This window comes from Sapajus apella, unplaced genomic scaffold (genome assembly GCF_009761245.1).
Source record: "Sapajus apella isolate SASKATOON/1434 unplaced genomic scaffold, GSC_monkey_1.0 scaffold43, whole genome shotgun sequence".
Taxonomy (NCBI): domain Eukaryota; kingdom Metazoa; phylum Chordata; class Mammalia; order Primates; family Cebidae; genus Sapajus; species Sapajus apella.
Genome location: NW_022436983.1, coordinates 19,677,490 through 19,703,281, shown reverse-complemented (window position 1 = coordinate 19,703,281; position 25,792 = coordinate 19,677,490). Strand labels below are relative to the sequence as shown.

Below are 25,792 nucleotides of genomic sequence, written 5' to 3'. Positions count from 1 at the left end.
TAAGTTGTACTTTGAGATAAAGGCTGACAAGAAGTATGGGTGCTAAGAGTTTACTATAGGCTCTTAGTGCAGTGGCTCATGCCTGTAGTCCCAGCACTTTGGGAGGCCAAGGTGGGTGAATCACCTGAGGTCAGGAGTTTGAGACCAGCCTCACCAACACAGTGAAACCTCGTCTCTGCTAAAAATACAAAAATTAGCCAGGTGTGGTGGCGGGCACCTATAATCCCAGCTACTCAAGAGGCTGAGGCAGGAGAATCACTTGAACCCAGGAGGCGGAGGTTGCAGTGAGCCAAGATCACACCACTGCACTCCATCCTGAGCAACACAGCCAGCCTCCGCCTCAAAAAAAAAAAAAAAGAGTTTACTATAGCAACGGAACCTGACAGAGTCTGGAATAGTAGATCGGTACCTGCAAATCAGGATTTACCTGGGACAGCTGCTAACCATACCAATGCCCAACCCCACATCAAACAAGTTAGAAATCTGTGAACCCCGGGCACTAATTTTTTTTTTTTTTTTTGAGACGGAGTTTTGCTGTTGTTGCCCAGGATGGAGTGCAAGGTGGGATCTCAGCTCACTGCAACTTCGCCTCCTGGGTTCAAGCTATTCTCTTGCCTCAGCCTCCCGAGTAGCTTTGACTACAGGCACGCGCTACTACTCCTGGCTAATTTTGTTGTATTTTTAGTAGAGACGGGGTTTCTCCATGTTGGTCAGGCTGGTCTCAAACTTCCAACCTCAGATGATCTGCCCGCCTTGGCCTCCCAAAGTGCTGGGATTACAGGCGTGAACCACCACGCCTAGCCCTGAGCATTAATTTTTAAAGATAATATACTCCCCCAGGTAATTCTAACATGCAGCCACAGGAGAGAACCACTGGTCTTGGACATCACATGATAGGTACTAGGGCACAGAGATACCGTGCCTGCCTTCCAGGAGCTTGCCATTTAAGTTAGTAAAGTCAGTCCAGGTAAGGTGGTGTACACCTGTAATCCCACCATTTTGGGAGGCCAAGGGAGGCAGATTGCTTGAGCTCAGGAGTTCAAGACCAGCCTGGGCAACATGGTGAAACCCTATCTCTACCAAAAATCTCAAAATTAGCTGGGCATGGTGGCTCATGCCTGTTGTCTCAGATACTCGGGAGGCTGAGGTAGGAGGATCACTTGAACCTGGAAAGATGGAGGCTGCAGTGAGCCAAGACTGAATCACCATACTCCAGCCTGGCTGACAGAGATCCTGTCTCAAAAAAGTAAGCAAAGGTAGAGGAGATCAGCAAACTGCTCTGTCAAATACAGGATAGTGCTTCTCTGGGTAACAAGAGGGATAAGGGATCCCAGAGGGCTATATAAAGTTTTGCCTGTGTTAGCAAAGCCTGATTTCTACAGATGGGTATTCAGGTACTTAATTGTTCTTTATACTTTTTGTAATCCTTATGTATTTTGCAGGGTTTGTTTGTTTGAGATGGAAATTCACTCTTGTTGCCCAGGCTGGAGTGCAATGGTGCGATCTCGGCTCACTGCAACCTCCACCTCACAGGTTCAAGTGATTCTCCTGCCCCGGCCTCCTGAACAGCTGGGATTACCGGCATGTGCCACCAGGCCCAGCTAATTTTTTTTTTTCTTGAGACTGGAATCTCACTCTGTCACCAGGCTGGAGTGCAATGGCATGATCTCAGCTCACTGCAACCTCTGCCTTCCGGGTTCAAGGCAATTCTCCTGCCTCAGCCTCTCAAGTAGCTGGGATTACAGGCATGTGCCATCATGCCTGGCTCATTTTGTATTTTTAGTAGAGATGGGGCTTCTCCATGTTGGTCAGGCTGGTGTTGAACTCCTGACCTCAGGCAATCCACCTTCCTCAGCCTCCCAAAGTGCTGGGATTACAGGTGTGAGCCACCGTGGCCAGCCCTAATTTTATATTTTTAGTAGAGACAGGGGTTTCTCCACATTGGTGAGACTAGTCTCAAACTCCCAACCTCAGGTGATCTGCCTACCTCGGCCTTCCAAAGTGCTGGGATTACAGGCGTGAGTCACTGCACCTGGCCTTTTTTTTAAGGTTAAGATAAAAAGTGCCTTTAGTCAATGAAGTCATAATAGAAGTCATTTAAGCTTCATCTTGAAGCTTGATTAGGCAGTTTTCTAAAGAAATAATCTTTAAGATATAGTCTGAAAGATGAACAGGAGGAGTTAAGGGGAAAAGTATGAGGTAACGGGAAGGGTGTATGCAAAGATGTGAAAGCAAAAAAAAAAAAAAAAAAAAAAAAAAAGCATATGGTGTGCCTTAGAGAAAATGAAAATGAAAGAAAGCCAAGAGCAAGGCAAAGAAAAAGGACAAAGTAGAGGTTCTCAAAGTGCCATCCCTGGTCTAGCATCAACAGAATCACAAAGGAACTTGTTAGAAATGCACATTCTAGGGCCCTACTCCAGACTTACTGAATGAGAAAAACACAAGGGATGGCAGCTGGGAGGGAATAGCAATCTGGTGTTTCTGGTGCCCATCATTAAAGGTTCTGGACTTTAGGCCAGGTGCAGTGACTCACGCCTATAATTCTAGCACTTTGGGAGGCCAAGGCAGGTATATCACCTGAGGTCAGGAGTTCAAGACCAGCCTGGCCAACATGGTAAAACACCATCTCTACTAAAAATACAAAAATTAACTGGGTGTGGTGGCAGGCACCTGTAATCCCAGTTACTCAGGAGGCTGAGGCAGGAGAATCACTTGAACCCAGGAGGCGGAGGTTGCAGTGAGCCGAGACTGCACCAATGCACTCCAGCCTGGGTGACAAGAGTTAAGAGATCCTGGATTTTATTCTAAGATTAATAAAAAATAACAGGTTTAAATATAGGGATAACATGATCAGGATAATAGCAACTAAATGGCTTGGCATCAATAGCTGAGCACAGACTCCTCAAAATTTAATTTTTGTAATATTCAAGGGTCATAATCAATAATGCCTTTAGGGCCAGGGAGGTAACATGAATAAGGAGGACAATGTGGAATATGAGGGGCCGCTCTCCAGCCAGCCTGGAATTTGCTCTGGTGCCAATAGGTAACTCATATTTTTTTTAGTGAACGGATGCACTGGCAAACCTAGGGATCCTTTAACACAACTGGTTAAGAAAGGAGAGGGCTCTAATAGGGAATTCAACTTCTGATTTCTTCAGATAAAGCTGTTTCCTAGCCTGGGTAGGGAAATCTGGCATCAAACCAAAATTTCAGAGAATAACCACTTTTTGATTCCTGTCCAAGTAGGAGAGGCATAAAAACCAATTCAAAAAACAAGACGCCAATAACCCAGCCAGCTTACCTCCCACATGGAGCTTCTACCACTGAGCAAATGACCCATTTGGATGAATCTTTAGAAGAAGCCCAAACCTGGGAATGTTCCTTGCGATAGGCTTCCCAGGAACAACCCTCCTCTGGGCCTAAAAGGCTGCCAACACCTTCACCTTCACTTCAGTGGGTCAGATCAGAAGTTCTTAAGATTCCCAACCCTTATAAAACATGCAGCATCTCTGGATACCAGCCTTCTTGGGACCAAAAAAAAAAAAACAAAAACAAAACACAAAAACAAAAACAAAAAACCAAATACAGATCTATCAAAAGGTCACCAGAAGCAAGCAAAAACTTTTTGGAACGAAGCAACTTACAGCACTGACAGAAATCCACCGATTTGGGTTCTTGACACAATAGCACCTCACCCAGATTTAGCCACAGACCACAGATGATGAGGGAGTGGTTACACATTCTGACTGAATCAGGTTAAAAAGCACATTCCAATGAAGTTCAGGATGCAGAAAAGGATTGCAACAGACACTAATGAGAAGGGAACAAAGAGTGATCACTTTATTAAGGCACTTCCTTCCCCCCAATTCCTCAGTTGAGAAAGTCAACAGTCTCAGACGTCTTATCTGAAAGTGGCTCTTCATTTTGGCTTCAGAGGCCTGAACAGATACTAACGGACTCTGCAGACCTTGCCCTACTGAGGTGTCTCAGAGACCTTCAGGGGAATCCATTGGGAGGCTTCATGATGAAAGAGTTCCTGCCTTCTGCCTATTTCTTAAGAGATCCTGAAACCATTTCTCCCAGGTCAGAATAAATGAAGACACAGGCTTTAAATCCAGGTAGAATCAAAATTCCAAAAGATTCTTATCTGGGTATGTGGCTGAATTTCCATTTCCTAACTGAAGGAGGATTTGTCATGGTGAGTTTGCTATCCACCATCTTACCAGATGACTAGATTTCAGAGTATCCTATTTTATTTCTGTGCCCAGCAGATTAACTTTCAGAGGCTGAGTAACTTGCCCACAGAGCTAAGACTAACAGTAAAGGTTCCTAGAACCACCTAGTGGGTGTTAACTGCCTTTCAGATATGAAGCACAGTCCCAATGCCCTTTGAGGCGATGAATACAAACGCTGACATTTATGGAGCGCCTACAATGTGCCAGTATTCGTGTGTGCTCTCTATTAACCTATTTAATGTTCACCGCCACCCCCATGAAAGAGTTAGTGGCAGTATCTAGAGCCAGGAGCTCTTAATCACTAGACTATACTGCCTTTCTCAGGATATGGTCAGTCCACTCCATAAATAAGTACATAATTCCATAATTAACCACCTGGGCACCAAGTACTATAGTTAGAAAACAAAATACACCTAAATACACAAAAACCAACATCAGAAAAACTGCTTTTACTCCAGCCATGCTCAATGTGACAATGCATGCTGAATTGCCCCAGGATCCTACCTCGTAGCTAAAACATTAAGCCAAAAACCTAAACATTAAGCCCTTAAGAGTAAAGTCAAGAAACTGATACTTTTCTCAACTTTGATAGAGAGCAAACAGTGCTTCTAATATCTCCATCTTCTCTGCCCCTCATGTGGGTCCATGTCTAAACGCCCAAGATTTAAAAAAACAAACTAAACAGAACACAAGCCTATTCCCTGGGCAGGTAGACAGAATAGACATCTACGAGTCAACCTTTAAGTTCCCTGAATTCAAGAAACAACTTATTCATTTAGATCAAAATTACCAAAACTTCCAACCAGAAACTAGTTTGTTTTGGTTTCCTCTCTGCCCCATCACCTTTCAGAAGGTACAGAAATACTCACAGGCAAGCTGGAGGGTCTTGACTGAAGGCTCAGGTTCATATCTTCTTGCCCTCCCTTACTGGAGGTCATTGAGGGGGCTGAGGATGCCTGAGACCCAAATGAATCTTGAGATAGCTCCTACAACAAGAAAAACAAAATCTGTGATGGCCTGGTATTGATAAACCAGGCAAGCTTACTTCATGGTGAAAGGGTTATTGGACTGTTTCTCATGAGTGTGAGAGAAAGCCCAATTGCAAACAACAGTATCTGAAGGCCAGAAAAATCCAAGCCATGGCTCTAAAGGTTATCAATAGTGGACTCTTTCTGACAGAACTGTCACCCATTTATTGCTACCTACAGAGGGCTGTTTCTCGGGGTTAAATGCTAATGCCTGGCCAACTTCAAGTTAAATCGATCAAGGAATGAGACCAATGAAACCACAAAAATCATGCTAGAACCTCTGCACTAAAATGAGTACTGCTTCCTTCAAAGACATCACCTTGAGATATTTATCCCAACAATGCCACCAATACATAAACTTTTTAGTGGACCTGTCTTCACTCAAGTCATTTTTATTCTTTGGGTTCTATAAAGAATAAAGCCCTGAATGCTATTTTAGGCTCTATTACCTATGTCTTGTTCACCAGACATAACTCCAAACGAACTTTTGCTATTTCCCCAAATCAAATCCACCCTCAAAAAATAAGATTTGCCACCACTGAGAATATGCTAAAGAATGTTATATCAGTTCTGGTGGCAATTCCAAATGAAGGGATCCAAGTATTCTGAGTGATAGCAGAATGGAATGGCAACTGGAGTGAATGTACAGTACTGCATCTCAAAGTGATCTTTTTGAAAAAAGACAACTCACTTGGATGCTCAAGTTCTGATACTGATTTACCAAAAAAGAACAAACAACAACAACAACAAAAAAACAGTCTCATTATCTTTAATTTCTTATCCATCTATGAAGCTTTCCATTGCCCTATTTCTTCATCATTAAGAAGAGCTATAGGTCTTTACATAGTTAAGGAGGTTATGCCTTTAATAGTTCAATCAATCCAGTTAGCATGTTTACTCAGAGTTTAATTGGTCTTTTAAGTGCAAGTTAGAGAACCACTTTGTATGGCAAAGTTCTCATGGTCACACACAGGGAAGCACAGGAGGCAGGGATATCTTACCTGTGGTGGAGGGAAGCGCTGCTGGGAATAGGCAGTTTGCTGGGACTGCTGAGACTGGGGCTGAGGATATGCAGCCTGCTGGGAGAGCGACGAGGGTGCTGGCTGCTGAGGTTGCTGCTGCTGGTAGGGAGACTGAGCCTGTGGCTGTGAGTAGGGGGGCTGGCTCTGGGGGTGCTGCTGTGTCGTGGACTGCTGGGAGGCGTATGGAGTCGGGGACTGCTGATGTGGAGGCTGGGATGGCTGCTGGGAGTATGGAGGCTGAGAGGGCTGGAGCTGTGGTGGCTGAGACTGTGGCTGCTGCTGATATGAAGGTTGGCCATGGGGGTTCTGGGATGGTGGTTGCTGGGAGTAGGGTGGCTGCTGCTGCTGAGGGTGAGGACTTTGCTGGTTGTAATATGGAGTCTGGCCCTGTTGACCATACCCACTGGGGCCTTGTTGTCCATAAGGAGGAATCTGTAGGAAAGGAAAAAATACTTTTAGTACTGACTCTCCTGAATGAGGAAACATGAAGTGTTTTGTCAGAAGCTACACGCTGAGGATGAGTATAGAAAGTAAGCATGCCAGGCCCCATACTTAGGAGGCCCAGGGTTTTTCTCTCATCCCTGCCTAAACTGAGCCAAGGAAGATGGCCAAGCTGGGTTTTTAGGTGGTTTGTTTACAAGTGGACTACACATTCATCCACTGAAAATTTACACTATTTACCATCTGGGCAACTAACGTGAGTTTAAGAGCAGCTGTTTCTACAAATGAGCCTACTCTTTTTATCACAGCCTAGACTGTTTTTATAAGTGTTAGGAATCTGTAACCTAACCACAATGAATAGTCAATAGCAGTCTGGTTCAGCCAGCTGAAAACCTAAGGTTTAGTAATTCAGACTGTATAAATCACTAAGCTACTTTGGTTCTCTCTTTCATTTAGTCTTCATTCAAAAAAATATTTGAGAGCCTACTCAATTACTTGTACCAGGCACTATTTTAGGCACTGGGGATATATTTACTAAGCAGGCAAAAAAAATAAACAAAAAACAAAATATTACCTCATTTCTCCTCTATTAAGAGACAATTTTCTATATTAAAGGGCATACTTTAAAGTCTTAGAAGTGAAATTTGATTTTATATTTTCTCCCTATTTTCAGTATGAGTAACATTCAAATATAAATGGCAGAAAACTTTGTCAACACAAAGAATGACAATAAAGAGATAATAAAGTGAATGGTCCGACAAAAGGAGATGGATAAGGGGAAATCTCAACATTTGTAACAACGAGGTTAACATCTTTTCCGTTCAATCTTCCCCTTTTCTTCTACTCCCAGTAACATTCATTTTGAACCAGACGGCAGATATGCTGAAGGCCTTCAGAAACATAAAGGGCATCATCCATCCACAGGGCACGTGGTATGAATGGTTTTCTTAGTAGTAGAAGTGCCTAGGTGTTCAGCCACTGCCTTTCATCCCACTTCATTCAGAGATCACCACTCACTAGGTATAAGCTGGCCAGTCAGGTCAAGAGAAAAAGAGATATGTACCTGTGACCAGCGAGTAGTTTTCCTTGGAGCACACATGGGATGGTACCCACAGCTTTGGCTTTGTTAGTAGCACACTGTAATTAACTGAGCCAAATGATCTACGTTCCTGTCAAGAGGCTTAGATGCCAAGTATACACTCTGATTCTATAGCTCATAGACTAGATTTTGGACAGCAACAAGGGTCAAGGTAATCAGAATCACCATCTACCTGCTGTGTATAAGAGAGGCCGCCCATGGCACTCTGCGCCCGGCCCTGCATGGTCATCGGGTACCGCTGCGGGGTCTGGGACCCATATGGCTGCCCTGGGTACCCATGTCCTTGCTGCGGTCCTGACGGAGGTCCCTGTTGCTGCGAGTATGGGTTAGTCCCGCCATATGGCTGAGGTCTCATCTTGCCCATCTGATCCATTGGACTGGATGGCTACAAAATAAAGAGCATTTCATTAACCTGAGCTTTGACAGCCTCTGGCCACTGAATATACAATCCAAGTATACAGGTTTTTTGAGTCTGTATGCTACAAAGAAATCGAGTTACTTTGAAAGAGCAATGAGACTGACCTAGTAACCTTTAAATCAACTGACCTGCCTCAGAACCCTGATTTTGTCATTTGAAAAATGAAAATATCACCTATTTGTGAAAACACCTTGCAAGCTAAAAACTCCTTTTAACTGTGGTACTGCCTGAGATCCAAGGGACAGCCAGGTGCAAACAAAGGCCTTTCAGTTGGTAGAAAACAGTGCTGCTTTGCACGGCCATCACCTTGTTAAACACCAAAACTGATGTTTCAATATTATGACTGGGAATTCAAATAAATACACAAACATCTAGATGTTTCTATTCTTCCAATAATGGAAACTTTCCTTACACATCTATAGCTTGTTTGCACTATGGCACAGTTAAATTTATGCATTCTTTCAAATAAGCAAAGAAGCTGAGTGACAGTAGTTGAGGGAACGGTAACTCTGAATTAAGAGCCTTGTGCATCTCAACTGAAAAGCTCATTTCCTTTAACATTCAAGAGTTTAAACATATGAGGAGGACAGAACTTTTGTCTCTCTGAGAGACAAAAAGATTCAATGGTAGGCTGTCATGGAAGTTAAAAAAAACAAGAAGAGCCGGGCGCGGTGACCCAAGCCTGTAATCCCAGCACTATGGGGAGGCTGAGGTGGCCGGATCACTTGAGGTTGGGAGTTCAAGACCAGCCTGACCAACATGGAGAAACTCCATCTCTACTAAAAATGCAAAAATTTGCCCGGCACGGTGGCTCATGCCTGTAATCCCAGCACTTTGGGAGGCCGAGGCGGGCAAATCATGAGATCTGGAGATCAAGACCGTCCTGGCTAACACAGTGAAACCCTGTCTCTAATAAAAATACAAAACTAGCTGAGCATGGTGAGGCATGCCTGTAGTCCCAGCTACTTGGCAGGCTGAAGCAGAATTGCTTGAACCCAGGAGGCAGAGGTTGCAGTGAGCCGAGATAATCCCACTGCACTACAGTCTGGGTGACAGAGTGAGACTCCCGTCTAAAATTTTAAAAAATAAAAAATGCAAAAATTAGCCAGGCATGGTGGCATGTGCCTGTAATCCCAGCTACTGGGAAAGCTGAGGCAGGAGAATCGCTTGAACTTGGTAGGGAGAGTTTGCAGTGAGCCGAGATCACACCACTGCACTCCAGCCTGGGCAACAAGCACAAAATGCCATCTCAGAAAAAATACAAAAACTGGATTGGGGGTAAAGTAGATACTGATACTCCAGGCCTATCATTAACTGTCAAATGAGGTTCAGTGGTTCATTGATTTCGGCATGCATCAAAATCACCTGAAAGGCTTGTTAAAACAGACTGCTGGCACCCACCTTCCAGGAGTGGTCTAGGTTATCCTTAGGGTTCCTCCCAGTTCTATTATTCAATAATAAGCTATCCTATAATTTAAGATGTGTAAGACCTTAAAACAACAACAAAACCTCCAAAATAAAGGAAAGGGACAGCTAAACAACTGGTTCTCTGTATGTGTTTTTTTTATTTTTTAATGATGCTATTAAGTGTTTTACAGTAGAAGTAGAGCTTTCATGAAGGTAAATGAATAAGACAATAAACCACAGGGGCTGTTCTGAGTATCAAAATGAAAAAAGAAGCAGAGTTATCTCTTAGACTATAGCTGAAATCTCAGCTAAACTGGTAAGCAATGATGGGAATACTCCTGCCCCATGTTTCTAAACTATACAAAATCATAGTGAAACTGTCCCAAATCACTACTACATGTCAATATGATCACTGTTTCCAACAATCCTAACTCAACAATTTTTGCCCAAGACTTACATCGGAAGCTCCAGTAAATTCCCAATTATAATTTTAGAGCTACATAGATTTTAAGATTACTTGGGAAGTTTGAATTTAACAACAATTAATAGCATATGGTCCTCCCTAGTACACCTAGCAATGGAGCCAAAACATCACCATTCTCTCCTGTAAAGAGCTTGGGGGCTTACATGGCCATATCATGCCACATATCACACTGAGGTCCTCATCTCATCCCAGACTGCAGCTGCTGTCCATGTGGCCTCCAACTGGAGAGACTATGTTTCTTGAACAAAGAGACCGGACTGCTCTGGGTATCTCTGTCAGTCTAGATCTTCCCACAACATGAGGGGCAGTCATTACCATGGTTACTATAGAGCTTTTAGAGCAGCAGCTATTAACTAGGGCTGCAGATTAGAATTTTCTGTGAAGCTTCATAAATGGTTAGGCCTCTCCCTAGAGATTCCAATTTACTGGGTCTGAAAGGGCTTGTGCTCTTCTCCAACCTCCTTAAGATCCTTGAATGAGTCTGGTGTATACTATTAGTTAAGAACCAGTGATCTAGAGAAACACTGGCCAATAACATTTTCTGTGATGGATAACTATTAAACACTTGAAATATGATTAAGAAAATGAATTTTTATTTTTATTTACATTTAATTAAATTCTCATAACTATATGTGGCTAGTGGCTTATTATGGTAGTTCTAGGACAATGCTGTTCCCAAATCACTTCCACCACTCCCTGCTCAATAATGGTTCCAAACTTCCTAACTACTAAATCCTGCACAGTATTGTTACGTAGAAAGAGCACAGAGTGTAGTAACTTGACAGACTAAGGTACAAATCCTACCTCTCTCACCATCCTATCTTGAAAATATCAGTTCTTTAAATGTACGTAACACACTTCACACAGTACCTGTTAATTAAATGTCCAATAAATGGTGGCAATTATTAGTAATGATAAACAGTGCTTCTACCTGGCTCTAAAGCCCTCTACAATGTGGTCCAGTTTTCCACATTTTTTCAGTCTTACTCTAAGATTCCCCACATACTGTATATATATGCCCAGCTTTATGCAGTGGCATCCTGCCCTGCCCTCCCATCCACAGTGGCTTCTAGTAACAGAAACTTGACCTTTTAAAATGAAGCCACTTGCTGTATCTTCAGCACATTTTGATCTCCCACATTTCTAAATGCTCCATTGTAAATTCAGTTAGCGTCCTAATAGCTAACACTTAGTTGCAGCTAACCATTCCAACTAACTGATTGCATTTCTCAAGACTAAGTTCTGGGAAGCCAGAGATCAGGTGTTTTATCTTCAAAGCGCTTCCAAATACCTAAGCGCAGAGCTTGGGCTCAGTGACTGTTCACTGTGCAATGCTGTCCTAGTCCAAAAAGTGGGTAGGAGACACTATGAGGACAAAGCCCAAATTAAATCCAGCCGTAAGGCCAGGGTCATACCCTAAATCTAACCCTAACACAGGTTATGACTTTGAAGGTTAAAAAAAAAATTTTTTTTTGGACTGAAGTGAAAGAGGAGATATAAGGATGGGAATATTCAAGGGAGAACAAGTACACTTTAAGAATAATCTGGCTGGGGGCCGGGGCATGGTGGCTCACGAGGTCAGGAGTTCAAGACTAGCCTAGCCAAGATGGTGAAACTTGTATCTACTAAAAATACAAAAAAATTAGCCAGGCGCTGTAGCAGGCGCCTGTAATCCCAGCTACTGGGGAGGCTGAGGCAGGAGAATCACTTGAACCCATGAGGCGGAGGTTGCAGTGAGCCGAGATTGCCCTACTATCCTCCAGCCTGGACAACAAGAGTGAAACTCCATCTCAAAGCAAAAACACAAAACAAAAATTAGCTGGGTGTGATGGTGCATGCCTGTAGTCCCAGCTACTCCAAGGCTGAGGTGTGAGAATCACTTGAACCTGGGAGGTGGAGGCTGAAGTGAGCCGAGATCATGCCACTGCACTCCAGTCTGTGCAGCAGAGCAAGATTGTCTTGGGGGGGAAAAAAAGAGAGAAAAATGAAAAAACAAAAACAAAAAACAAAAAACAAAAAAAACAAGGCTGGGCACGGTGGCTCATGCCTGTAATCCCAGCACTTTGGAAGGCTGAGGCAAGTGGATCACTTGAAGTCAGGAGTTCTGGACCAGCTTAGCCAACATGGTGAAACCCCTTCTCTAACTAAAATACAAGCCATGCGTGGTGGCGCACACCTGTTGATCCCAGCTAGTCAGCAGTAAATCGCTTAAACCCGGGAGGCAGAAGCTGCAGCTAGTGGAGATTATGCCACTGCATTCTAGCCTGGGCAACGGAGCAGGATTGTGTCTCAAAAAAAAAAAAAAAAAAAAAAAAGTTTATACCAGGGAGAATTTCAAAACTTCGGGGGCATCCCCATATACACTGCTTGAAAACAAAAGGCTAAGGACAAGTCACCTTTTCCTCTCTGACACGGAGGCCTGCACTCCCAATCAAGTATAATTACTTACACAAGGGCTATGAAGGGTTCAAGGAAGGTCCCACCTCGACTTTAAGAATCTTTGTAGACAAAAATAAATGTACATCAAAGAAATTTTTATTCTAAAAATAAAATGAAGATGCTTCCTTTTTCTGGTCATCAGATTTCTGACTCCCTCCCATCACAAAAGGCTTATGATCAACAGAATATGCAGCCTATTTGGCAAGCTAAGTATATATATATTCAGTTCAAACAATCAGATTACTCAGGTCTCCTGTCAAAGTTAGACATCCTGCTCAGATCAGAAGGGTAGGTGGACAGGGACCTAACTCACACTATGATACTTAAAACGATCGTGAAAGATTTGTGATTTGCAGTTATAGATGAAATGCCATCTCCTAATCTCTTGTAACAGAGAAGGAGCCTTAAATCTTCACTAATCAGTTTTATTGGAAAGTAGCAATTTCAGGACAGAAAATCCCTACATGCAAGATACAAAAGCCAGTATCAGCAGTCTGCAGGCACAAGGCAAGAGATGGAAACACCAAACCCTAGCTGCAAAAATCCAGAGATTCCACTCTGGGAAAGACAGAGGAAATCCTTTCAATGGGAAACCACAGGAGTAGATTACCGTGATTACACTTCAAAAGCAAAGGCTCTGCCACAGAGACACATAATTGAGAGGAAAATGCTGCCCCTTGATCAGCAAAGTCGGGCCCCCTGCTATATACTCTCCTGAATTCATAAAAAACAAAAATAAAGGGGGAAAGAGCCATAAGAAAACTCCTCATCTCCATCCACCACTTATCTCCTTCCAGATCACCAGCCATGTTATAAACTGCCTGCCAAATGAAATGTATCAAAAGATGCAGATTAGGGGCATCAAAGGCAAGGACTTCTAGTAGGCTTGTCCTTCTGAATATATTCAGAACAAACAGCTAGCAGACAAACCCCTTCCATAGGGAGTTCCCTTGCTCCAAGCAAACAATTACAAGACCCTCCAGACTAGTCGGCTACTAGAAACTCTTACAACTTACTCCATCAAGGAAAACCAAAATGACCCTCAGAAACTGCTGAAATAACAGCCTAGACTTCAAGGTGGACGGGGGCTAAATGTCTTATACCCAAAGTAACCAGCTTCGTGAAATTCACAGATTAAAATAGCTGCAAAATCTCCATCTGACCATGACTGAGACAAGAGCAGAGAAGACAGAGCCAAGAACTCAGAACTTCTAAGTAGAGAGATACCATTCACAAAAATGTACCACACCACGTGGCAATGGCACCAGGAAAGAGAAACTTCTTTATTTAAATAAAAGTCCAACTGAGGAAAGCTCCAGTTCCAATCCAAGGATACAGAAAGAAGTAACCAGGCAGCAACCCTAAGGAACTAAATTTAGCACTCAACAGTGCCAAGGGCTATCAAGTATAAGAACAGAGAGGGATGGGTCAGGGGCTGCCAAAAAGGTGTCCATCAGAGGGGAGAAGTGTTGACCACCACTCATTTTGTCATCCTAAATGCTATTTGGGGCCAGTGTAAACTTAGAATCATAACCTTGGCTTTTGGACATTTAAATATTATTTCTTACTCCTTGTGCTTTCAATTTATTCCTGGCTAGATTTGTTACATGACTTTTAATAATAACAATTAAAAAAATGCATCCCTGGCTCTTTAACCAAAAGAACCCCCCTAATTGATTCCCACAGTAATTAACCTGCATTTTACCTCAGAGAGCGGTAGTTAAGGAAGTCGGCACTGCTATTTATAACTCATCTCAAATTGAGGGCAGACTGCCTAAAATCTAACACATCCCAGCTGTACTCCTGTTTGAACTGGGGCCAAGGGAATTTTTTAAAGCAATCTTGGCACCGAATGAATGACACCAACAGTATGAGAGCGCGAGTGGTTGTGTTGTGGTGACGTAGCATTGGAGGTGGAATGGAGAGGGGGGCCAGTGTACTGTGATCCCTCTCGTGCATGCCTGCTGCTTGCTGAGTCCCAGTACAGTAAGCTGGGAACCGCCCACTGAGAGCCAAACACAGGAAAAGGCTTTTCCTGTGGAACGCCTTGAAGTGAGAAACACATGGCTAATCTGCATAAACTCGAAGCCACACCGCCCCTGCCAGGAAGGTTAGTGCTCGTAATCTCTGGCCATGAAGCTGGCTGCCTGGGAGGACTTGGACTGGCGCCTGATAACCCAGAAAGAGCCGAGAGAACAGATGGGTAAGGACCCCGGCAGAAAACAGCCCCAGGTCACATGACTTGCCACATGGCCCCGCCAGCACAAACTATTGTCTGGCTTCAGAGCTCCTATACAAAGGCACCCCGGCCTCCGCTTCCTGTGATTCCAGGGACAGGCGGCAGCTGTTGAACCAGTTCCAGTATGGGACCCTCCTCTGTGAGAGAGCATTCCAGGCAGGGACCAGTATAAAAATTAAGGCCTCTCCCAACCAACAGTTTTGAGCTTCCCAGCTCCATGTGGCTCACTTAGATCTCAGGAGCAGTATCTTAGGACGGACTAGCCTTCCACCAAAAAAAAAAAAAAATCACTCTACGTACCCTGGTATACAAATGACCAGCATAAATCATTCTCATTGTCCCTTCTCTCCCCAGCCAAAGACATCTGTATCTAATGCCCCTTATCCTGTCTTTTCTCTATCACCTAGTACTTTAAGCCTTCTTTGAAGACTAGTCAAGGACCCCTTAATCCCCAACTGAGGAGAAATTGTCCAGAAACCTGCTGGTCTTAGTTCTACCCCTAGACCTTGCCTCCTAAAATAAGGAGACTACCTTTATCTTGTCTTAAATAGTGGGGAAACATAACTGTTTATATGACCTAGGACAATAAGAGATTTCTAACTTCTCATTTGGCTTCAACAGAGACAACACTAAAGATTTTCTGAAGCCACCAGGCACAGTGGCTCACGCCTGTAATCCCAGAAATTTGGGAGAGGCTGAGGCAGGCAGATCACGAGGTCAAGAGCTCAAGACCATCCTGGCCAACATGGTGAAACCCCATCTCTACTAAAAATACAAAAATTAGCCTGGCATGGTGGTGCACGCCTGTAGTCCCAGGTACTCGGGAGGCTGAGGCAGGATAGTCTCCTGAACTCAGGAGGCAGAGGTTGCAGTGAGCCGAGATTGCACCACTGCACTCCAGCCTGCTGACAGAGGGAGACTGTCTCAAAAAAAAAAAAAAGATTTCCTTAGGCCGAGCTGATGATTCTTTTCATTCATAACCTAGGAAACATACCTCAGTTTTCTACTTCACAATTTCTTCATTCTAGTTCATTCAAGTTCTAAACAAACTGACCATCTGCCTTTGGTGAGAGAGGAATCACCAACAACTATTTGCAACTACCACCCTAAAAAACAGTTTTCCAAATGGGATAAAAATTGGCCAGACTCAGTGACTCAGACCTATAATCCCAACACTTTGGGAGGCAGATTGCCTGAGGTCAGGAGTTTGAGACCAGGCTGGCCAACATGACCAAACCCCATCGCTATTAAAAATACAAAAGTTAGCCCGGCATGGTAGCACATGCCTATAATCCCAGCTACTCGGGAGGCTGAAGCAGGAGAATCGCTTGAACCTGGGAGGCGGTGGTTGTAGTGGGCCGAGATCTCGCCACTGCACTCCAGCCTGGGCGACAGAGTGAGACTCTGTCTCAGAAACAAAAAAACCACCACGCAATCAGTGAAAAGTTCTATCTACCCCATTCTGCTTACAGAAACCATTCCAGAAGATCTGGACACATTCCGCTTTGCAGACTTAGCCCATTCTGATGATATCCCCTAAAGCACCAGCCTGATCAAACCTCCAGGAAGGGGCTTGCAGTCAGATGTCAAACCAAAAACATCTTGAGAGTCATGCAAAACAAGACCAAAGGCCTCATTCTCTTCAGGCTTAGAGATATATAGGCTACCATCTCTATCCTTCCAGACCAGAAGAGAAAACTCACTAAGCTTAGAAAAGGGAGACCAAAAGGGGAAAAGTCATTGAATCATCTAGCAAAACTCAATCAGATTATGAGAACCACCCATAATAATACCACCTCACAGCTGTCTAACAAAAAGAGGCATGCCAGAAAAACTGCAACCAGGTGACTGATACTTCGTTTCTTTGGCACCAGAAAAAGCCCTTCAAATAAAGCAGCTAGAGTATCAAACTAATAAATTCCAACCAATGATAAGTCGTTCTCTCTTCGTCCAAAGCACTTTCATTAGCCACCTTTTCCAGAACAGGTGGCTATCACTTCCAGAGAAAATACTCTTCCTAAAATGAGGAAGAACACTTTTTTCCATGACCAAACTTAACTAACCAATTTCTCCCTACTTCAAACAAATTACAAAAGCCACTAAGGAAACCAATTAACTTCTCTGGAAAAAAAATCCCTTCAGGTATCCTTAAAATCCAGGGTTAGCCCGGGTGTGCTGACTCACGCCTGTAATCCCAGCACTTTGGGAGGCAGGCGGATCACGATGTCAGGAGTTCAAGACCAGCCTGGCCAAGATGGTGAAACCTCATCTCTACTAAAAATACAAAAATTATCTGGGCATGGTGGCGTGTGCCTGTAGTACCAGCTACTAGGAAGGCTGAGGCAGACGAATCGTTTGCACCCAGGAGGTGGCAGTCAAAATGAGCCAAGATCGGCCACTGCATTCCAGCCTGAGTGACAGAGGCGAGACTCCATCTCCAAAAACTAACAAACAAACAATAAAACCTAGGGTTATAAAAAACAATATTAAGACTCCAAGAGGCCGGGTGCGGTGGCTCAAGCCTGTAATCCCAGCACTTTGGGAGGCCGAGGCGGGTGGATCACAAGGTCAAGAGATCGAGACCATCCTGGTCAACATGGTGAAACCCCGTCTCTACTAAAAATACAAAAAATTAACTGGGCATGGTGGTGCATGCCTGTAATCCCAGCTACTCAGGAGGCTGAGGCAGGAGAATTGCCTGAACTCAGGAGGCGGAGGTTGCGGTGAGCCGAGATTGCGCCATTGCACTCCAGCCTGGGTAACATGAGTGAAACTCCGTCTCAAAAAACAAAAAAGACTCCAAGAAAACTATGAAACAAAATCTAATAAAATTAAACACCCCCTTCTTTACAACTTTTTATCTCAAAGGAAGCAGTACAACCAGGTGCAAAGAGCAATAAACTGAGAGGTAGTACATCAGGGGTCCAATCCCAGTTCTCAAACCAACTTCATGAGGCAGTGGTCAAGACAATCAACCAGGTTGCACCTCAACCTCCTCAGCTACTCAATCCAATTCTACCCTCCAGATTCTTAATTAGCAGTTCTGGGATGGGGGCCCAGTCAGGAATCCCCTTTTTTTGGAGACAGGGTGTCTCACTCTGTCACCCAGGCTGGAGTGCAGGGGTGCAATCATGGCTCATGGCAGCCTCGACCTTCTCTCCTGGGCTCAGATGATCCTCTCATCTCAACCTCCTGAGTAGCTGGCACTATAAGCACACACCATCATACCCAGCTTTTGTAGACATGGGGTTTCATTATGTTCCCAGGCTGTTCTTGAACCCCTGAGCTCAAGCGATCTGCCAACCTCAGCCTCCCAAAGTGCTGGGAATACGGGCATAAGCCACTGTGCCTGGCCAGGAATCTGCATTTTTAATCTCAAGACATTCTTATGTTCAGTCTGGGCGCATTTGGGCTACATGGCCAAAGGTTAACTGACAATCAAATTAAGGTTGTATTTTTTATTTTTTTGAGACAGAGTCTCACTCTGTCGCCCAGGCTAGAGTGCAGTGGGGCGATCTCAGCTCACTGCAACCTCCAACTCCCCAGATCAAGTGACTCTCCTGCCTCAGTCACCCTAGTAGCTGGGATTACAGGCCTGCACCACCATGCCCAGCTAATTTTTGTGTTTTTGGTGAAGATGAGATTTCACCATGTTGGCCAAGCTGGAAGGTTGTACCTTTTTAAAAAGAAAAAAAAAGTATAGAGTTTCACACCATTTGAGCAAGTCACGTCATCCTTTGGCACCAGAACCATCTGTAAAACAGGGATTAAAAACTGATTAACAAAAATATGAGACAGTTCAAATGAAAAGTATGTGAAATGCTTGTTATAGTGCCAATCCATCTCCAGCACAGTGTGTCTCATTCGGATGTACATTCATTTTCCTTAGCCAAACAATGGTTTGGAGAGGGTAGTGCCTGGCCAGTAGAGAAAAACCAGAAATGTACCTCAGATTCCCAAATGAGAAACATTCTCAGTCAAAATCAAGCTTTCCCAAATTCCTATACTCAGTCTCAGATTTTCTTGTTCATCTGAGCAAGTATCACTAACATACTAATGCTTTACTTATTTATCTTGCTTGCTATCTGTATCCTTGACTAGAATATAAATTTCAGGTAGGCAGAGGTAGAATTATGTGTAAAAAAACAAACAAATGCTCCCCTACACCCAAAAGCAGGAAAGGGGAATGTAGAAGAGAAAGTGAAACTCTAGAGGCCTGGCAATCCCTATCCCCATTAATGCTGAACCGAAATGCTTTGGATCTACAGGAGTACCCCATTATCCTTGATTTCGCTTTCTAAAGTTTAAGTTAGCCATGGTCAAGCACAATCTGAAAACATTACATATAATAAGATATTTTGAAAGAGACCATAATCACATAATTGTTGTATTTTATCATTAGTTATTGTTAATCTCTTACTGTGTCTAATAAATAAATTAAACTTTATCATAGGTAGGCATGTATAGGAAAAAACATAGTATAGTCAAATCTTTGTATCCATGGGTTCTGCATCCATGGATTCAGCCAGTTTCAGATAAAAAATATAGTTAGGCTGGGCGCGGTGGCTCACACCTATAATCCCAGCACTTTGGGAGGCTGAAGCGGGGAGATCACCTGATGTCACGAGTTTGTGACCAGCCTGACCAATATGATGAAACCCCATCTCTACTAAAAATATAAAAATTATGTATTACTGGCATGGTGGCACATGCCTGTAATCCCAGCTACTCAGGAGGCTGAGACAGGAGAATTGCTTGAACCCTGGAGCAGAGGCTGCAGTGAGCCAAGACCAAGACCGCACCACTACACTCCAGCCTAGGCAACAAGAGCAAAACTCTGTCTCAAAAAAAAAAAACCAAAACATAATTAGGCCTATGATGTTTGTGCCTATGCCAAATGTGTACACCTTTTTGCTTGTCATTATTCCCTAAACAATATAACTATTTACGTAACATCTACATTGTATAAGGTATAATCCAGAGATGATTTGACATATACAGGAGGATGTACATATTAATAGTATATATGGCAAATACCATGCGATTTTATATATTCCACAGATTTCAGTATCCTCAGGGGGTCCTGGAACCAGGCCCCCACGGATACCAAGGGGCATTTGTACATATAGAGTCCGGTACTATCTGCAGTTTCTGGCATCCAGTGGGGGTCTTGGAAGACATCCCCGAAAAGATAAAGGAGGACTACTGTACATGGCCAGTTCTAGGCAGTAGCTTAAGAGCTCTGCCCCTTCGGTACTTTCAACTTTCGTCTCTCAGTTTCCTCATCAACAACAGATAGTAGTACGACACTTCAGGGTCAAATAAAGTAATAAAGAACAAAAAAACTGTTCCTCAAATCAGCTGGGCATTCTCTAGCCTCACAGCCTTTGTATTCAGATCCCTCCACTTGGAATACTTTCTTCACCCAGATATTAGTATAGCTCACTTTTATGTCAAACATCACTTCAGTGTGGCCTTCCCTGGTGAACTTATCTAAGATTTTAATCCTGCACACTCCTATACTTGGTCCCTGATTAACCTTTTCTCCCAAGCATGTATCACTAGCATACTACATAGTTCACTTATTTATCTTGTTTAATCTATATGTCTGTATGTGTTTCGTTACTGAATCCTCTGGCACCCAGAATGTTAGCTATCATCCTCCTAAACAAGTGCTAAATTTCTGGCAGTAGAGCTTAGAAATTTGTAGAACAATTAAGGTCTGTCCCATACACTCACTTAAGACCAGAAGCCCAAAGTCATCAACTGGAGGTTAACTGACAATCAAATAAATTAAAGTTGTACTTTTTTAAAAAGAAAAAAACGTATAGAGTTTCACACCATTTTGAGCAAGTCACTTCACCTCTTGGCACCAGAACTATCTGTAAACAGGGATTAAAAACTGTTTAACAAAGATACGAAACAGTTCAGATGATAAGTATGTGAAATGCTTGTTACAGTACCAGTTCACAAAGTACACACACAATAGACATTAATTCTCTCTCTTCACCCTCAATAGGAGAAACGGCAAAACGGGGTTGAAAGCAGTTTCAAAATACCTACTTAAAAAACATGAACACACAAGTCAGACACCAAAAGGGTTGGCCAGTCCAAGTCTCAAGCACCACCTACTTTCAGTCTGTTCTCCCAGAGGATTTTGTTCAAAGCTCCTTCCAAGAATCCTGACAGTATAGCCAGTAGTTTTCAACCAGGGCAACACCAACCACTGAGAAGTGTTTGAAAATAAATGTATGAAAGTGCCTTTTTTGGTTGTCAAACAGCAACTCTATAGTGCTACTGGCATTTATTACCTGTGGAGCAAGATACCAATGTCCTGCAATACAGCACCACAAAAAGAAGAGCATTGATAGCCAGGCAAGGTAGCTTACCCTGTAATCCCAGCACTTGGGGAAGGCAAGGCAGGCGGATCACCTGAGGCCAGGAGTTTGAGACCAACCTGGCCAACATGACAAAACCCCATCTCTACTAAAAATACAAAAATTAGCCAGGTATGATGGTGGGTATCTGTAATCTCAGCTACTCAGGAAGCTGAGGCAGGAGAATGGCTTGAACCTGGGAGGCAGCGGTTGCAGTGAGCAGAGACCACACTACTGCACTCCAGCCTGGGCAACAGTGCAAGACTGCACCTAAAAAAAAAAAAAAAAAAAAAAAAAACTTGACCCTAGAGGGAAAGGGACTCAGAACTGACGAGCACCCATCCTAAGAGCTCAAGAGTACAAAGCCACCCACTAGACAAGGTGAGCATAAATAAAAATCCATTTTAGAAAATAGTTGTGTTTCTCTCCAATGCATTTATTACAATTGTAACTACATAGTTATTTGTGCTTATCTGCTTACATATTATTCCCCCACTATAAAGTACTCCACGGAGGCAGGAATTATGAATCCTATGTTCATAACATACTACCTGATTCACTGTAGAAGCTCAATAAGTGTTTGTTGCATTAATGTAAGCAACTAGCATGTAGCAGACACAGGTATTTCAAAAAAGATTCTGTCATATGACTTCTTACATTGGCAAGACCCAACTATTTCATGGGTTTTTTTTTTGTTAAGACAGGAGTCTCCCTACATTGCCCAGGCTGGCCTGGAACTCCAGAGCTCATCTGATCTTCCTGTGTCAGCCTCTGGAGTAGCTGGGATTACAGGCATGTGCCACTGTCCCCAGCATAGTTTATGCTTTAAATTAAACAACAATTCAACAACAGGACTGGCCAATTAAGTGAACTTTAAAAAGTTCTTATCCTAAAAATTCTGGAGAAGTGGAAAATATGATCAAAGTCTAGGAAATCTTGATGGTACCCAAAGACACATTGGTATACTGCATCCCAGTATATGCTCAAAAATTAAAAACTTGTTCCCCACATGAGGTGATACAGGTTGAAACCAGAAAAAGGTACTTCTTCCCACAGACCATCCTCTGGTGCTTCTACTAGGAAAAGGACCTTGGTATGGATGGACCACATGCCCAACTGAGCATGACTGTCCTTCTGATGTTTTCTGCCCTACTTATCATTACCTACCATTAAGTGATATGGTACACTTAAGGAATTCATGGAGGGGCAAGAGTAACCTTACAGAGCTTTACCCAGGAGCATACATTCCAGCTTTTTTTCTAAATGCATCTAGTGCTTCTAGTTTCTAAAATATTCCTCCCTCTTCCATGTTAAAATGATTTGTAGATAAGTGCTGAAAACAAACAAATAAAGATAAAAACTGCCCCTAGCCACAAAACTTCAAAGCCTCATTTTTTTTTTCATTTCTCCCATTTTTAACTACAACTTCGAACTTGAGCTAGTCTTTCAGTTATACAAAAAAGATCCTAAATTTCTCTAATACATAGTTCTGTCTCCTGCCAAAGACTTTCCTTCTATACTAAAAAAGATATCTATGACCTATCTCTGAGCTGAAGGAACTTAATTTACATGCAGTCTGGGATTCTGTTTGTCATCTTGCTTCTACATCAATCCAATCAAATACTGAATTTTCTTTTTTTTTTTTCCCCCCCTTTGAGACAGAATTTCGCTCTGTTGCCCAGGCTGGAGTGCAATGACATGATCTCGGCTCATTGCAACCTCCACCTCCCAGGTTCAAGCAGTTTTCCTGCCTCAGCCTCCAGAGTAGCTGGGACTACAGGTGCACACCACCACGCCTGGATAATTTTTTAATTTTTATTAGAGACGGGGTTTTACCGTGTTGCATGGGTGATCTTGAACTCCTGAGCTCAGGCAATCCGCTCACCTCGGCCTCCCAAAGTGCTGGGATTACAAGCGTGAGCCACCACACCAAGCCCAAGAACTGTATTTTCATTAAAACACGAAGAAACAACAGCAATGGCACTGTGTTTATTTCATTAATTTCTAGGGCTGCCTTGCCCTACTACCCCAAAATACTAGTCTTTCACTAGGTCCCCCTAAGTCCACTCTGAACTATATACATATAGCAGGCACAATTAAACAAGTTACGGAACAGGCTAGTGCACAGTCAACCTTATTAAGATTATAGATAGGGCTGGACACGGTGGCTCATGCCTATCATCCCAGCATTGTGGGAGGCCAAGGCGGGCAGATCACGAGGTCAGGAGTTCAAGACCAGCCTGGCCAACATAGTGGCCAACATAGTGAAATCAAGCCCCTGCACTCCAGCCTGGGAAACAAAAGAACACTCAGTCTCAAAAAAAAAATAATAATAAGATTATAGGCCGGGTGCGGTGGCTCAAGCCTGTAATCCCAGCACTCTGGGAGGCTGAGGCGGGCGGACCATGAGGTCAAGAGATCGAGACCATCCTGGCCAACATGGTGAAACCCTGTCTCTACTAAAAATACAAAAAAAATTAACTGGGCGTGGTGGCGTGTGCCTGTAGTCCCAACTACCTGGAAGGCTGAGGCAGGAGAACTGCTTGAACCTGGGAGGTGGAGGTTGCAGTGAGCCGAGATTGCGCCACTGCACTCCAGCCTGGTGCCTGGTGACAAAGCGAGACTCTGTCTCAAAAAAAAAAAAAAAAAAAAAAAAAAGATTTTAGATGCATTTAAATCCTCAAGTTTTAAGGTCAGCAATTCCTGGGATGGAAAACCAGAGTACTACAAATTTTCTAGTTCTTTTCAACATTCCAAAAGTATGTTGGCATATACCGACCTCATCTACACCACTGTCTATACAGTATGTACAGGAGACCCTGGCTTCATGATTTATCCCAGGAGTGTACAGGGCCAGACCAGTTACCAGTTGCTTTTCAGAAGCTTATTGTCTCTCTTCTTTGCTGTCTCTGGCTAGTATAACCAAGTTGGGATGGATACTTGGCATTCTAAACTAGCCAACATTTAACCCTCTTTTTCCCTACCCACTTCGCAGTCTATGTTGGCCCAAAATTTCCCTTTGGTAAATGTGTTTGGCTGGGTGAGCCCTGCTATCTCCATTTCATTTTATTTTAACCCAAAATACCATAATGAGACCACATATTGGTCACTTGAGGTTTTATGTTGGAGTTTTAAAGAAGCCAATTCAAAGTGGCACTGGGAAAGCAGAGGACTGAAATCAAAAACTGGACAGAAAAACAATGTCAAATCTGTCCTGGGCCAAGAGAACCCCAAAAACAGATTAAGGAATCTGTCTCCAGACCAAAGGCAATAAAGTAGGAAATGAGAAGAGGTAGAGACCATTTAGGAACTTATTAATCACAATAGACACTTCCTGTTAGCCAGGCCTAGTTAGGCCTTATTAATCAGACACAGACATTTCCTAGTTAGTCAGGCCTTTCCAAGAGAGGAAAACAGATACTAAGAATCTTCACCGAAATGATGTTGGGCTGAAAGTGGTATACGTTGCATCTCCAGTTTTTTTTTCCAGACATTTTACCAGCTCTGGTGTGGTTAAGTTACTGGAGTTTCCATGCGCTCTGCATTCTACTAACACAGAATTAGAAATCAAAGGAGAAAATGAAAAAAAAAAAACAAAACGAAAGCCAAGACAGAGAAAATAAAGCTTAAAAGTGATAAAATGAGTTTAAATCACACACACACACACACACACACACACACACACACACTCTCTCTCTCTCTCTCTCTCTCTCTCTCTCTCTCTCTCTCTCTCTCTGACTCCCTACTAAAGTACTGATCTATACATATGAAATCACAGATCAAACTGTTGTTTCCTCCTGGAAACTACTGCCTTCATTGCAGCTGGGTCACAGTGATCACAGCTATGCTTCTCAGGCAGGAGGAAAAAGATGCCTGGTAGCAGAAAACTTGTTTTTAATGGGAAGGACAAATAAACTATATAAGGTGTTCAGAAAGTCCAAATGAATTAGAATACTGGCTCTACCCTTAGTCTTTGAACTGTTAATGTTTATCACCTGACCACTTCTGTGTCAAGCACAATCCTTATTCATTAAGTCATACAACTGGGGACAGGCAGGTCTTGGCTCAAATGTCCACCCCTCAGAGAGACCTCATTCACTCCAGAGATGAGGTGGCTTGTTCAGGAATCTACTTAGGGAGTTTATTCAAAAAAAAAAAAAAAAAAAAAAAGAAAACCTCTTTTTTGAGACAGGGTCTCTCTCTCTTGCCCAGGCTACAGTCCAATGGCACAATCAGGGCTAACTGCAGCCTCCAATTAACTCCTAGGCTCAAGTGATCCTCCTGCCTCAGCCTCCCAAGTAGCTGGGACTACAGGTGCATGCCACCAGGCCCAGCTAATTTAAAACACACACACACATACATATATATATATATTCTTTTTTTTTTTTTTTGAGATGGAGTCTCACCCTGTTGCCCAGGCTGGAGTACAATGGCACGATCTTGGCTCGCTGCAACCTCTGCCTCCTGGGTTCAAGAAATTCTCCTGCCTCAGCCTCCAGAGTAGCTGAGATTATAGGCGTGGACCACCACACCCAGATAACCCAGCTAATTTTTTTAATCTTTAGTAGAGACGGGGTTTCATTATGTTGACGAGGCTCGTCTC

The 25,792-nt window shown here is 43.2% G+C and overlaps 1 protein-coding gene and 1 long non-coding RNA gene across 4 annotated transcripts in view; one reads left to right on the top strand and one right to left on the bottom strand.

The window, feature by feature from the left end:
• Positions 1–25,792, bottom strand: part of ARID1A (AT-rich interaction domain 1A) — an 83,417-nt gene that overhangs the window by 41,114 nt on the left and 16,511 nt on the right. For all 3 annotated transcript variants that reach the window (XM_032300969.1, XM_032300972.1, XM_032300970.1), the window contains exons 2-4: positions 7,998–8,210; positions 6,265–6,717; positions 5,105–5,221 (exon numbers count right to left, since the gene is read on the bottom strand). In XM_032300969.1, coding sequence (XP_032156860.1) covers positions 5,105–5,221; positions 6,265–6,717; positions 7,998–8,210 — 783 coding nt within the window. The remainder of the gene's footprint in view (positions 1–5,104; positions 5,222–6,264; positions 6,718–7,997; positions 8,211–25,792) is intronic.
• On the top strand, positions 11,575–17,360 carry LOC116566523. The gene is made up of 3 exons (XR_004275896.1): positions 11,575–11,711; positions 14,509–14,514; positions 17,334–17,360. It is a non-coding gene; the product is annotated as an uncharacterized LOC116566523 (long non-coding RNA).